The following is a 14,066-nucleotide window of genomic DNA, read 5'->3' as shown; positions in this document are numbered from 1 at the left end:
GAGAAATCAATGGTATGACATTAGCCTCTCAGTCAATAAGAACCCTCCTCTCTTCCACTCATCCATCCTCTCCTCTTCTCTTACTTTTTCCTCTCATCCTCTCCTCAGTTCACCTGATTTCGTCCTCTCTTTTCCTCCTCTTCCTCCATTACTTGAATCACATCAGCTTGATAATTCATAGTCGCTTTAGTTAATGTCTCTGTAGGTTGTAGGCATATTATTGTGGGTTGTTTTTTCTGTTGCCAATACATATACATTTTTTCTACATCTATCACACTGTGTGTGTGTGTGTGTGAGTGTGTGTGTGTGTGTGTGTGTGCGCTCTTGTGTTTGTTCAGACGAGTGGCTCTGGCTCTGATCACTTAGCAGGTCTCCTATTATGTGTGTGGCAGTGATTAATTTCCCTAATAATCACCAGGCCCCTTTCTCTCCCAGTGTGTGTGATTTGATTAGTATTCATTGTGAGGGGCCTGTGGGTGCGTTGGGGCCCCATATGTTTTTTGGGTGGTGGGTCCCAGGGGGCCGAGAAAGGGAGAGAGACATGGAGGGGGCCAGGTGCGTGCACACACACACACACACACACACACACACACACACACACAGTGGGAAATGAGGGGAGACAATAGAATTAGTCACACATAATCACAATCGTAGCCGTGACTGGCTTCAGAGTCACACATAATACAAGCATCAGGGTCCATTCAGGCTCTAAGTCTAGCTGGAGCACCGCCATCTTGGCTCTCTCTTATCCGATCAATCAATGTTAATAATCTCAATAATGAAGTGGTGACTGTGTCATTTTAATCATGATGAAGACGTGTGATTAAAATGATCAATCAAGTGCACCCTGAAATGATGATGATGTCTTTACATCCCATGAGAGTATAAGGGTAGACATGGGCTGGGTTTCATGGTTTGCATATTAGTTTGTGACATTTTGGTAAATTAATAAATACTCTTTCTTTAAGATTGTTATAAATTCATGTAAAGGGTTCAAATTCAAGTTGTGGTAGTACAATTCATATGTTCAATGCTTATAGCCCACTTTGATGTACCCTGTCATGTCCAATGATGATGATGCAACACTGACTATGTCTGTTGTGTCCTCTCTTTTCCAGGTTAAAGCTACGGTGTGTGTGGTGGTGATCAGTGGGCTGTCTGTAACAGAGGGGCTGCTGTTGTTTGGGAAAGACAGTCTGTACGTCTGTGAGGGCTTTGCCGTTTGCGAGAGAGAGAGAGAGAGAGAGAGAGAGAGAGAGAGAGAGAGAGAGAGAGAGAGAGAGAGAGAGAGAGAGAGAGAGAGAGAGAGAGAGAGAGAGAGAGAGAGAGAGAGAGAGAGAGAGAGAGAGAGAGAGAGAGAGAGAGAGAGAGAGAGAGAGAGAGAGAGAGAGAGAGAGAGAGAGAGAGAGAGAGAGAGAGAGAGAGAGAGAGAGAGAGAGAGAGAGAGAGAGAGAGAGAGAGAGAGAGAGAGAGAGAGAGAGAGAGAGAGAGAGAGAGAGAGAGAGAGAGAGAGAGAGATGTTGTTCAGTGGTGCCAGCATTAAGAGGGGACGTTAGAGGGGTTGCTGATGTCATAACTAATGCCAGGTGAATGTGGGCACATACACAACAGGTAGATACTGTAAATAGTAGAAACAGAAAGAACACACTGCAAATTATCAAGACATTCTTTATTTCAACATTGTACAACATGAAGACTGAAGCCAACCTTTCTCAATGACCTGTGGAATCATTGTTTCACCAGTAAAATAACAAATACTGTAAATTCAGCTAATGTTCATTGTCCACATTCACAAACAGTGACACAGTGCCATGATGTACATTTGATATGACCTGACATGACTTCAATAGAAAAGTATATTCATTAGAAAATTACAATGGCAACATGTTCATCACATGATCATCACATCATAGAACTGTGCTCAATTGCTCATTGGCTATGTAGAACTATATCCAGTTGTTCATTGGCTGTCAAACCTCTCCCTGGGCCATTATTGGTCACTCCTCACCTCCACTGTTCCTGATTGGCTTGGGCCACTGAGTTGGGCGTAATCAGCCCGGAGTACGACCCGCCCCTGCCCTCCGCATCACCTTCTCTGTCCCTCCTCCCTCCTAGCATCCACCTCCTCTCCTCCTTGCAACTCTCCAGACAGGACCCACACAGACTCCCCTCCTTAGCCAGGTACACCCCCTCCTCCAGCCCACCTTCACCCCTCGTCGCTCCCGAGTCTCCCTGAGCATAGGACAAAGGGTTCCTCTTGGTGTTGAGTCTGATAATGCTCGGTAACACCTTGATAAACTCAGGCAGGGAGGAGAATAGGTTATCAAACAGCCCCAGCTCCTGGAGACTACAAAGCCCCACCATGGTGGGAGGCAGGGTGTCCAAGCGGTTCATGCCCAGGTTGAGGCTCCGTAGGCGGGCTAGGTTGCCCAGCGAGGAGGGTAGACCCGTGGAGGTCAGGCGATTGTTGGATAGGTTGAGGTGTGAGAGCGCCACCAGTTGGCTGAGGGTCTCCGGTATGGCCTCCAACTGGTTGCTATGGAGATCCAGCCAGCAGAGCGAGGCCAGGTCACCTGGATGACCAGAGAGGAAATAAGTTTGACTTAATTGTGTCATCCTATGCATGTGCTTTGTTCTGTGTTTTTTTAAAGGCGGACTCAGTAATATGACAATCATAAACAGCTGGGTGACTTGCTAACAGATCTAATCAACAACAGAATCCAAATCTGCCAAGACTGATGCTATTTGCTCTTCCCAATGTGATCATGCCTCAAGGCACGAATCAATTCTTTGCCGATTGGAATTCTGTCGCTCCACTGTATATTATAATGTTATTACGCGAGTCTACCATTAAAATAGTCAAACGAACTAAAGGACAGTAAATAAATACCAATGAAGTCTGGTAGCTTCTTGAGTTGGTTGCGGCTGAGGTCCAGCTCATTGAGGTCTGGTAGTTTGAGGAGACACTTGGGGAAGGTGGCGATGCCCATATTACTGAGGTCCAGTCTGCGGCGGCCGTCAGTAGTCAAACGCACAGCGTTCTTGGCCATCTTCAGAGTCACCTTCTTACCCTTAGCACCTCTTCCTTTCTTCCCTCCTTTAGCCATGGTGCTGCAGGGAGACACGGTTAAAACAATCAATCACATTATATCATACAGTGGTTATCCAGACTGGGTAGCGTGTTTCAGTACCAAAGGTGCCCAGGGTGTGCGTGTGCCGTGTGAGTCCTCCCTGCAGAGTAACTGAGTCCCAAACCATATTGTTGTGTGTGTGTGTGTGTGCGTGTGTGTGTGTGTGTGTGTGTGTGTGTGTGTGTGTACGTGTGTGTATGTGTGTGTGTACGTGTGTGTGTGTGTGTGTGTGTACGTGTGTGCGTGTGTGTGTACGTGTGTGTGTGTGTGTGTGTGTGTGTGCGTGTGTGTATGTGTGTGTGCGTGTGTGTGTGTACGTGTGTGTGTGTGTACGTGTCTGTGTGTGTGTGTGTGTTCTGTGTGTGTGTGTGTGTGTGTGTGTGTGTGTGTGTGTGTACGTGTCTGTGTGTGTGTGTGTGTGTGTGTGTGTGTGTGTGTGTGTGTGTGTGTGTGTGTGTGTGTGTGTGTGTGTGTGTGTGTGTGTGTGTCGTGTCTGTGTGTGTGTGTGTGTGTGTGTGTGTGTGTGTGTGTGTGTGTGTGTGTGTGTGTGTGTGTGTGTGTGTGTGTGTGTGTGTGTGTGTGTGTGTGTGTGTGTGTGTGTGTGTGTGTGTGTGTGTGTGTGTGTGTGTGCACGCGCGCGCGATGGAGAAAGAGTGAGAGTGAAACAAGAGGGCTGATGTTATTTACACAGGGACTCATGTCTGGCCTGGGGTGGGAGAGAGGGATCCATGCTCTCTGCAGAGTGAGAGAAATGTAAACCTGTGTGTGTGTGTGTGTGTGTGTGTGTGTGTGTGTGTGTGTGTGTGTGTGTGTGTGTCTCCTGCCTGTTCACCCAGTGCAGCCCGGGGGTGTATTTAACAGCATGCTTCTCTTATTAAAGCTAATGCAGGGGAACAACAGCAGAGAGGCGACAGAACAGACAGAGTAATATATACATAAGTTAATACTGGCAAACAAATGAGTGGTGAGGCTCCCACACAATTCAGCTGGTTGAACTGGGAAGCCTCTCCCAGGTTGGGAGTGTGTGTGCATGTGTGAAAAGAGTCAAATCAGGACTTTGATAAATTACGGTTAGGGCTCTGCTCCTCTCCCCTCTGTTGCAGAGAGCAGTGTGTGTGTGTGTGTGTGTGTGTGTGTGTGTGTGTGTGTGTGTGTGTCTCAGAAAGCAGTGTGTGTGTCTGTATTAAAACCCTAAGGCCCTCTATCGCCTCATTAATCATATTGAGGATCACAGAGAACAGAAAGGTGATTCACCATCGCTTGTTTCCATTACAACCTTAGATAGGAAATTATTGCTTGCAATTACTACCTGCAATTATACTATATTGTACAGAGCGACAAATGCAATGATTGATTTAGGCTGCTTTTACCAAATAATGTGATAAGGAGTTATTGGGGGTATAAATTGGATATACTTCAGATCGCTCTTGATTTGTGAAATCAAGTGTATGACTTTGTATTAGTATTGTAGAACCCAGAGATATTTATGTAAATGGGAACGAGACCAATACATTTACCACAAGTCTGCTGTTCAGACTTTATTTCTGGGCTTTACGAGTGAGAAATAACTGAATATTATTGAGCTTAGTTAACCAAAATGGCCGGATTTAAGCCCAAGTCCATTTTTAGATTTAACTTAGGGACTTTTCACACTACTGAGCTGAACCGAACTGAGCCAAACCAAGCTGTACTGAGCCCGCCTAGTTACATATGCATCCACCATAGTTGCTGGAACCATGTTGAAAAGGATGTGGCCTTTCCATGCCTGCATAGTTTGGTTGGGGTTGGCACAATAGTGTGAAGGAAAAGTGATGTACTGTAGTAATAGATGAGGATCAGTACTTACCATGCTCTATCTACAGTAGGATGAAGAGGTTCAACCAGTTGATCTGGCCTGTGAAGTTAGGTAGCAGTGTAATGTCTGTCAGCAGCTCCAGTTATCTGGCCATTCCATGCCACCTGAGAACTCTTCCATCTCTGATTCACACACACAAACGCACAGTACTAACTACACATTACACACACTCATCTCCACCTTTAAAACGTTCCCCTTTCTGTTCCTTACAATCCTAGAAAATGAAGTCTTCACACAACGCTGCATCTTGCAATTGCAAAACACTGATGTTTTAGTTAGTGCCCTCCATTAAACTATAGTTTATAGTAGTATCAAACTTGAAAACACCTTTTATATGCGGATTAATAGATTTAGAGTCGAGCTAAGTCCTGAAATATGCACTGTTTCTCAACGCCACAGTTGCACCCTCCCTCTTCCACTCTCTTTGTCTCTACACAGAGGTGGGCAGGAAAAGGTTTCTGTTGTTTAAAGACGTTACTAAGCAACAGGAGTCTGTGGCGCCAGGACTTTGTTACTGCTCCAGAGAGAGAGAGAGAGAGAGAGAGAGAGAGAGAGAGAGAGAGAGAGAGAGAGAGAGAGAGAGAGAGAGAGAGAGAGAGAGAGAGAGAGAGAGAGAGAGAGAGAGAGAGAGAGAGAGAGAGAGAGAGAGAGAGAGAGAGAGAGAGAGAGAGAGAGAGAGAGAGAGAGAGAGAGAGAGAGAGAGAGAGAGAGAGAGAGAGAGAGAGAGAGAGAGAGAGAGAGAGAGAGAGAGAGAGAGAGAGAGAGTGTTACTGCCCCAGAGCGAGAGGGGGATAGAGTTTCAGCAGCCATTAAAATGTAATGGTCTCCCAAATCAGATTAAAATATATCTAGAAATGTTTTCTAGGAGTAGAAATGGTACAGAAAAAGTACACTTCTTGGCATAGATACTGTGTAGCGAGTAGAAAAAGTACAGTTTTTGGCATAGCTACTGTGTAGCGTAATCACACCGATTGTATTGCAGGCTTCCGTTGTTGGAATTAGATATTTAGTGGGAGTAGTGCTCAGTAGTTGGCAGGTCTTCTAATGTCTGACTTCAACATACCTCCATTAAAGTAATAGCTGATAAACCCCCTCTTTTGAATCCTGGCTTAATGATCACGATATTACAGTTGAATTAGAAAACAATGGGAGAGGAAACTTCAATGCCACTTCTATGGCTTAGTAAGAGTTCCTTTATCTGTTGAAAAGCAGGAAACTCACACACACATGCATGTGTGCACACACACACACACCTCGTGTGGTGAAGGCTCCTTAGCGGTTTCACATCTTCAAACACCTGTTTAAAAAAACACCATAGAGCATTGGATCACCTTAATGTCATGCAGTAGCCTACCTAGTTATATTCAACCAACAACTGTCTCTGATAATATTCTATGCAATATTTGTGTTGTCTTGGGGGACAAAAGTAACTAATTCCCTGTAAACCCATAGAGGGCACCATACACTACTTTACATGAGAACACACTTCACACACACTAAACTGTGTTCTACAACACTCACTAGCACACACAATCTCTTACACACACTCTATCTCACACACACAGCCTCACCTCTCCCCACTCACCACTGCACTGCTCTGGAGTTTGAGGTGTAGAACTCTCAGAAGCACAACAACAACATTCCACGCCTGGTTGCTAGGCAACCCACAATGAGAACAGGTCCCTGTGATGTCACTGACTGACACCGAGTTCTAAATGTTTTCATTCAAAAAAATCAGAAAATAAACAAAAAGCAAATTGTATTTATAAAAGACCTTTCATATATTTCAAAGGGACAATGGGGCAATCTGGTTAAATAAACGTTAAATAAGTCAAATAAAATAAATCTCTCAAAAGACCAAATGCTTCATCAATGAACCCCCAAAAATTATTCTCTGCTGTTTTCCAACCTTTACATGATGGGTGCAATGTTCACCCTCTGTTTATTACTATACTGTAGCCTATGTAAGTAAAGTCCCCTGCAAATCCAGGGCTAAAGGTCTGGGTCATGAACACATGAGCATGTCGAGTAGCCTAGAACACCTGTGGGATGTGGCTTAATGTGATTGACTATGATTTGACTATCAGATCAATTAGTTCAATGTTTATTATGAGAAAATATTTTTAAAAGGATTCGCTGCAGGGTTGACCTTTTAACTTGAGGGACAATTTTAAATGAATCCCTAATCACGTCATTAAATACATAATGACTTGAGTGTGTAGAATAAATGTGTAGTTGTAAACACAATTAGCAAGTGTGTAACTGATGAGTTGTGAACATGAAAAAAATAGATATGTGTAGCTGTAAAAGCATTTGCAAACTTGTAACTTCATAATTGCGAGGAATAATTCCATCTGTACACCAGCACATCAATATCGCACGCTCAGACTTTGGCAGTGCTTCAGCACCCTACCGTGACAAAAAGAAAGGAAGTTAGGCTAGCTAGCGGGCAAGCATTTTAGCCAGGTAGCCTAGGACAACAAAAATGTAAAGCGTGTACTGTATGACAGAGTCATGAAAGAGAGGAGGATGGCATTGGCGTTTCTTTACAAGTAGGGTGAGTCAACATGTTTTTTTCTACTTGCACGCACACACACACACACACACACACACACACAAATCAAGACCGTGAACAGCCACTTCATTTTTAGCTTACGTTGATTGGACTAAATCGTTTTTGGTGTCTTAGTTGTCACTGTATTAGACTAAGCATAGGTGATTTGATGATGTTGAAGTTGAAATGGTGCTGGAATATTAGAGGCAGCTCCTGTTTTCTTTGCGACTTGTGGTAACTCTCTTTGGTTCGAGATCAATAGTTATTTAGTAGTCCGAAAATGTCGGAAACATTAACTTGCTTGACCATGCTGTAGGTCATGTAACTGTCTGTTACATGCAATATGCTTTGTGGACTTCACCGGACAGATGTTGCTCTCCGGTTTTGTGATGAAACAAAAGTGTGGTCGGATTTATTTTGCCACTGTGTCTTCTTATTGTCTCGGCCTTAGGCCTATATATCATGGTCACAAGGCTTATGAACTAACAGGTTATAGAGCAAACAACGCAATTATCACAACAAATAGGTTGTAATATGGCATTTTTTTTCTGTCCTGATTTCCTCTGTGATTTTACCCACGCACTGCTACTGCTAGCAACTGACATAAATCCCAGAGTTTTAGTAGAAGCACGACTGAAGATAGAAAATAATTAGTTTAGCTTTGGCATTGGCTGCTTTCTGTGAATCTGTAGCTACTGTCCTTTGATTCATGTAAAACCCTATCTAAACCATTTACTCTCTGTCCCCACTCTCCAGGCTGCAGTCCACTCGCAGTTAGATGGGGTCGGTTCAGGTTCCGTCAGCTCCACAATGCCCTGGGGGACGTGAAGGACATCCAGAACTATGACGGTGCACGTTGAAAGTCACTGAGCTCTTCAGTAAGTGCATTCTACTACCAATGTTTGTCTATGGAGATTGCATGGCTGTGTGCTCGATTTTATACACCTGTCAGCAACGGGTGTGGCTGAAATAGCTGAATCTACTAATTTGAAGGTTTGTCTACATACTTTTGTATATATGGTGTATGTTCAGCTGAACCATTACATGCCACTTGATTGGGAACTATTATTGATGTCTTGCATTGCATTTGATGTGACACTGTACAGTTACCATGTATTTGTATATTAATATTTCTCCTCCCTTCCTGTGCAGTGCCTGAGAGTGTTCATGGAATTACCTCATGTACGATCAGTACCGCATGGGCAGCAATAAACACGCACAACATGAACCTCATTCGAAACTACTTTGGCAAGGTGCAGGCCATGTCGGACGACCTGGCCAAGCAACTGTGGATAGTGCTGCACCAAGTCATGGGCAAGGTTGGAGGCAACAGTGAGCAGTGATGCTGGTGCAGTGCTTCCCAAGACATTACCACACCTTGACAGGTTCTTCAAGCTCTACCACAACAATGTCTACATGAGGGTGCAGGAACAGGCTGCAGAGAACCTGACAGCCAACACAATTATGTCCCTCCTCACCTCGGTCCTCAATTGATACTTACAAAAGTAAGTCTGTACTGCCGTCTCTGTGACTCATGTAGCATCAGTGATATCTGGGCAACAGTCCAATCATAACTTTCCATCATCTTAGGTTGTAAAGTAAATGTGACCCGTTTCAGGGCGCTAGGCGTATGTCACTACTTCACAGGAGAGGCATTTGAACGTAATATTTGTTTTTTTAATCAAAAAGCGTTTTGGGGCAGAAATGCCTTCTGGAACATGTGAACTTTCATGTGCCTTAATAACAAACTTGTATGCCATCTGTAAATATGAATACAATTGTTAAATTACAAGCCTAGTTGGTTTAGCTACAGAAAAGCACAGGAACCTTCCTTCTAGCCATGATTGGCTGAGATAATGGTTGGGCTGGACATACCGAGAGATGAGTACGGATTGATCTGCCAGGTAGCATGCTTTTTTTTCTATAACATTAGCTACTCAGTATGTGTAGATAATCCTTGCTACCGCTGCTTTTTTGACGGATATAGTAGCCATGGAGAACTGCAAAAACTATTCTCAACAATATTGCTGCCCTGAATTTAGCAGGCGCTATCGACAAAGATCAGTGGGAAAACGTTATGATGGACTACTTTCTGGAGGACGATCGTGCCATGCTGACTTTCTCTGAGTCTGAAAATGAATCAGACGATGACTAAATCTTTGACTTAAATAAAAACATTTTCATTGAACCAGACATTGTAGAGTCTTCTGATGATCGTGGTGGGGAAGAAACGGTGATCAACAGTGTTGTTGTCACTGAAAAAGTTGACCTAGTTTTGAAATCAGTGGAATACCGGTGGAAGCAGAGTATGATAAGGAGATGGATACAATTCTGGCGTTTGATTGCACACATGACAGAGAGGGATAAAGATTTGATGATTCTTATGGCATTGCACACGGTCAGTGTGAACCAGAGTGACTTGATACAACGGGCCAAGCAAGCTACACAAACAAAACGGAAACAACACAGGACGTCTTACTTAGTTAAAAGGGTTCCAGTCTGCCGTGAAGCATTCATCCATGTATACGGGTAAGAGTCTAGCTAAATGTTCAGATATGATAGGTTTCAAATTTTCTCAGAAAGTCGTTTTCATTGCGAGTTAAAGCGCACTGTTAGCTAGCTAGCTGGCTGGCTCGCTAGCTAACGTTACGCGTATGATCTGTGTAGTAGTATTATTTGTATCTCAGGAATCCATTTGCATTTCATACTACAGCATTTCATGCATGGTGGCTAGCTATGACAATCTGTTTGTATTTCTAGTGCTGTATGGGTTGGGGATTATGGTTAATTGTTTAGCTAGGTAGCTAAACCAACAATGAACCACACCTGGCAATCCGACGGACATGTCTAAACAAAAGACTCCACTTCGCCAGATGATTACATGACCCATCAAGTTAGCCAGGTGTGTCTGGGAGCGATTACGGCCATCTATTGTATTTCATGAACATGTGAAATACACTACCTTACTCACTCTGTTTAGCACATGGCCTCAGTGGGGCTAAGGCTTAAGAGGATGTGAACGATGCTGAATGGGTGTAGACAAAGAAGAGCTCTCCAGTAGGTGTACCAAAACATTCAAGGGCCATTTTCTCAAAAGTGGGGTTACAGATTTATCACTTTTCAAAGAAGAATTACTTTCCCATTGTTGCTCAACTGCCGTGCATGATATACCATTTTGTAGCTCTGAGTCTGTACTTTTATCTAATGTAAAAAAACACAATTTCAAATATTGCAACATAGGACTGAAAAGAGGTGGTCGGTCACAAATATGGTCTAGCTCAGAAATATCTTGTTTGTTTAGCCTTCCTGCATTACATGATAAATTATAGACATTCTCTCAGATTTTCTATGAACGGGAGTGTGTTTTTGTATGTACTGTAACAGTGTTGCTTCCATCCCTCTCCTTGCCCCAACTTGGGCTCAAACCAGGGACCCTCTGAACACCTTGACAACTGTCACCTATTAAGCATTGTTACCCGAATGCATGCACCCTCCCACACACACTTGTTGAGCTGTTTGTTACTTTTCAATCTAACCTAATTGGATAACTCGATACTGTGACAATGCTCTTTCTCCATGTAACACGTCACACTTCCGCATTATCTTCGTGCTGCTTTTTGCTACTTGCCAAATTTTTCGTTTTCTACTTTTAATTACCGTTAAATCAAAACTCTGCATTTAACAAATGTACCAGCGTCTTAGTTTTGTCCTCTAACAACTTTTTTCATTCAACTTTTTCACCCCGGATGCTTTATCTGGACATGGTGCTACAGGACCTCCACCAGCCGAAAAAACTAAGTAGTAACATTAACGCTATGCCATCTAATTGCAGTCGCTGTACTCATAATATGCAGGATAACTATCGCATTATGGTGAGGATAGCCGAGTTGCAAGCCCAGCTTCAGATGTAATCATTAGGTAAAGGCAATTTAAGTGTTGGAAAGGATGAAACCGCGTGTGTGCCTGGACCAGTAAGTATAGATAGTAGTATAAATCACCCCGCACAGTCCCCACAGCCACAATTCTCTCAAGGCTTCTGGAAATAAATTCTGTCAGCATGCTCAACCGGTGTCGCTTATTCAGCTGACAGAATCGTTCAACCGGTTCTCCCCATTAAGCAATGAGTCGAAGTCAGAGGTCGAGCCTTCTCTGGTCTCTCCTCCACCTGTTATGGGGTCTGAGCAACCGAAGCCTCCCACCATTAGCTCTGACAAATTGTAAACCCTAGTCATTGGGGGATCCATTACCCGCAATATTAGACTTAAAAATAATCCTCCAGCGATCATACACTGTTTACTGCTATGTAGGAAAACGAAACAAGCTCTGAAAACAAGGATAGCAGAACACAGGAGTAATAGAGAACACACAGAAGGCTGTTGTATAAAACACCTGTCTCCGGATTACATCTTCAAACTAAGGGCAACCATGGCATCCGTGACAGAGAGGGAGAAGCGTCCATCCATGTATACAGGTAAGATGGTCTAGCTAGCTACATTTTCAGATATTACACGTTTCTAATTTTGTCAGAGAGTCGTTTTCATTTCAAGATAAAGTGTACTGTTAGCTAGCTAATGTTATGTGTATGATCTGTGTAGTAATATTATTCATATCTCAGAGCCATTTGCATTGCTAGTTATAGCCTAATGTTAGCTAGCTAACATTGAACCTGGTTAGTTAGCTACCTGCAGATTCATTGTTATGAGTTGGGATTATGGTTTATTGTTTAGCTAGCTAGCTACATGTCTAAACAAAAGACTCCACTATGCAAGTAACCATTTCAATAGAATGTTCATGATGTCACTGCGACAACTGTAGATAGACGAATGCTCAACACGCGTTGAATATGGCCGGTGTCAGTAAACCTTTGCAAAAAAAGCATAATTAAAATATTGCCAGCAGCACAGTTGCAGTCACCAACGCTCTGGATAACATAAAAACAGCCTAACCAGCTCTGCTAGGACGAGTAAAATGGTCAGAGTGAATTGTTCTCTCATTTGTGTCTGGAAGTAGCTAGCAAGCTAGCCAACGTTAGCCAGTTAGTTTGGGTGCTTGACTGCTGTTGTTAGGTCAGAACGCTAGGATCAACCCTACTCCTCGGCCAGAGCGTCTAGTGTGCGCTCTGAACGCTCATAGAGTGAAACGCTCTGAATTTACGAACGGACAATCTGACAACACTCTGAGTTTACGAATGCCCAGAACACACTCTGGCACTCCCGATTTAAAGGTACGAACACACCGGTAGTATAAACCAGCCTTTAGTCTTGAAATCTTTGGTTGTTTAGTACATGGCCTCACATGTGAATCCTTAAAGAGTTGGGTAGGGCTAAAGTTTAAGAGGGTGTGAACGATGCTGAATGGGTGTAGACAAAGAAGAGCGCTCCAGTAGGTGTACCAAAACATTCAAGGACCATTTTCTCAAAAGTGAGGTTACAAGTTTATCAACTTTCAAAGCAGAATTACTTTCCCATTGTTCCTCAACTGTAGTGTATGATATACCATTTTCTAGCTATGAGTCTCTACTTTTATCCAATGTAAAAAACACAATTTCAAATTTTGCTACATAAGACCGAATTGAGCTGGTCGGTCAGAATTGAGGAGAATAAGAACAATCCAACATGTATTTTTGATACTGTCACAAAGCAAACTAAAAAGCAGTATTCCCCAAGAGAGGATGGCTTTCACTTCAGCAGTGATGAATTCATGAATTCATAATCATTAGAAAGCAAATTACGGACTCCTCTTTGAATCTGCGTATTTCTTCAAAGCTCAGCTCAGTCTGCACAGAACTGCCAGGACCTAGGATCAATGGAGACACTCAGTCATGGCCTCTAAACCTTCAAGCTGCATACTGGACCCTATTCCAACTAAACTACTGAAAGAGTAACTTCCTGTGTTTGACCCTCCTATGTTGAACATAATAAATGGCTCCCTATCCTCTGGATGTGTACCAAACTCTCTAAAAGTGGCAGTAATAAAGCCTCTCTCGAAAAAGCCAAACCTTAACCTGGAAAACATAAAAAACGATCGGCCTATATCGAATCTCCCATTCCTCTCAATAAAAAATAAAAAAAACTGTTGAGCAGCAGCGCACTGCCTTCCTGGAAATAAATAATGTATACGAAACACTTCAGTGTAGTTTTAGACCCCATCATAGCGCTGAGACTGCACTCGTGAAGGTGGTAAATTACATTTTAATGGCATCAGACCAAGACTCTGCATCTGTCCTCGTGCTCCTAGACGTTAGTGCTGCTTTTGACACCATCGCTCACCACATTCTTTTGGAGAGATTGGAAACCCTAATTGGTCTACAAGGACAAGTTCTTGCCTGGTTTAGATCTTATCTGTCGGAATGATATCAGTTCGTCTCTGTGGATGGTTTGTCCTCTGACAAATCAATTGTAAGTTTCAGTGTTCCTCAAGGTTCCGTTTTAGGACCACTATTGTTTTCACTATATATTCTACCTCTTGGTGATGTCATTCAGAAAAACAATGTCAACTTTCACTGCTATGCGGATGACACACAGCT

General features: G+C 43.1%; 1 protein-coding gene and 1 long non-coding RNA gene across 3 annotated transcripts in view; one reads left to right on the top strand and one right to left on the bottom strand.

The window, feature by feature from the left end:
* The window catches only part of LOC121553549, an 11,814-nt gene extending 2,885 nt beyond the window's left edge, over positions 1-8,929 (top strand). The window contains exons 2-3 of the long non-coding RNA XR_005997543.1: positions 8,297-8,418; positions 8,693-8,929. This is a non-coding gene — a long non-coding RNA (uncharacterized LOC121553549). The remainder of the gene's footprint in view (positions 1-8,296; positions 8,419-8,692) is intronic.
* On the bottom strand, positions 1,674-6,471 carry lrrc18a (leucine rich repeat containing 18a). 2 transcript variants are annotated; one of them, XM_041866733.2, is made up of 4 exons: positions 6,240-6,471; positions 4,978-5,108; positions 2,891-3,111; positions 1,674-2,573 (listed from the first exon to the last, which is right to left on the bottom strand). In XM_041866733.2, exons 3-4 carry the CDS (start codon positions 3,105-3,107, stop codon positions 2,005-2,007), a joined length of 786 nt encoding a protein of 261 aa, XP_041722667.1. In that variant the 5' UTR covers positions 3,108-3,111; positions 4,978-5,108; positions 6,240-6,471; the 3' UTR covers positions 1,674-2,004. The 2 variants fall into 2 exon arrangements, with proteins under 2 accessions (XP_041722667.1, XP_041722668.1); XM_041866734.1 differs by lacking the exon at positions 6,240-6,471 and adding an exon at positions 6,050-6,193.
* Positions 8,930-14,066: the final 5,137 nt, after the last annotated feature.

The sequence above is a fragment of the Coregonus clupeaformis genome, chromosome 37 (assembly GCF_020615455.1).
Source record: "Coregonus clupeaformis isolate EN_2021a chromosome 37, ASM2061545v1, whole genome shotgun sequence".
Classification (NCBI taxonomy): Eukaryota; Metazoa; Chordata; class Actinopteri; order Salmoniformes; family Salmonidae; genus Coregonus; species Coregonus clupeaformis.
This window is presented reverse-complemented; position numbering and strand designations above follow the sequence as displayed.

What these genes read in the sequence shown, in the direction of transcription:
- lrrc18a (XM_041866733.2), bottom strand. Translation starts at nt 3,107, where the DNA reads ATGGCTAAAGGAGGGAAGAAAGGAAGAGGTGCTAAGGGTAAGAAGGTG. An exon ending in GAAGCTACCAGACTTCATTG is followed by an intron (nt 2,574 to 2,890) that starts GTATTTATTTAC and finishes CTGGTCATCCAG; the next exon opens with GTGACCTGGCCTCGCTCTGC.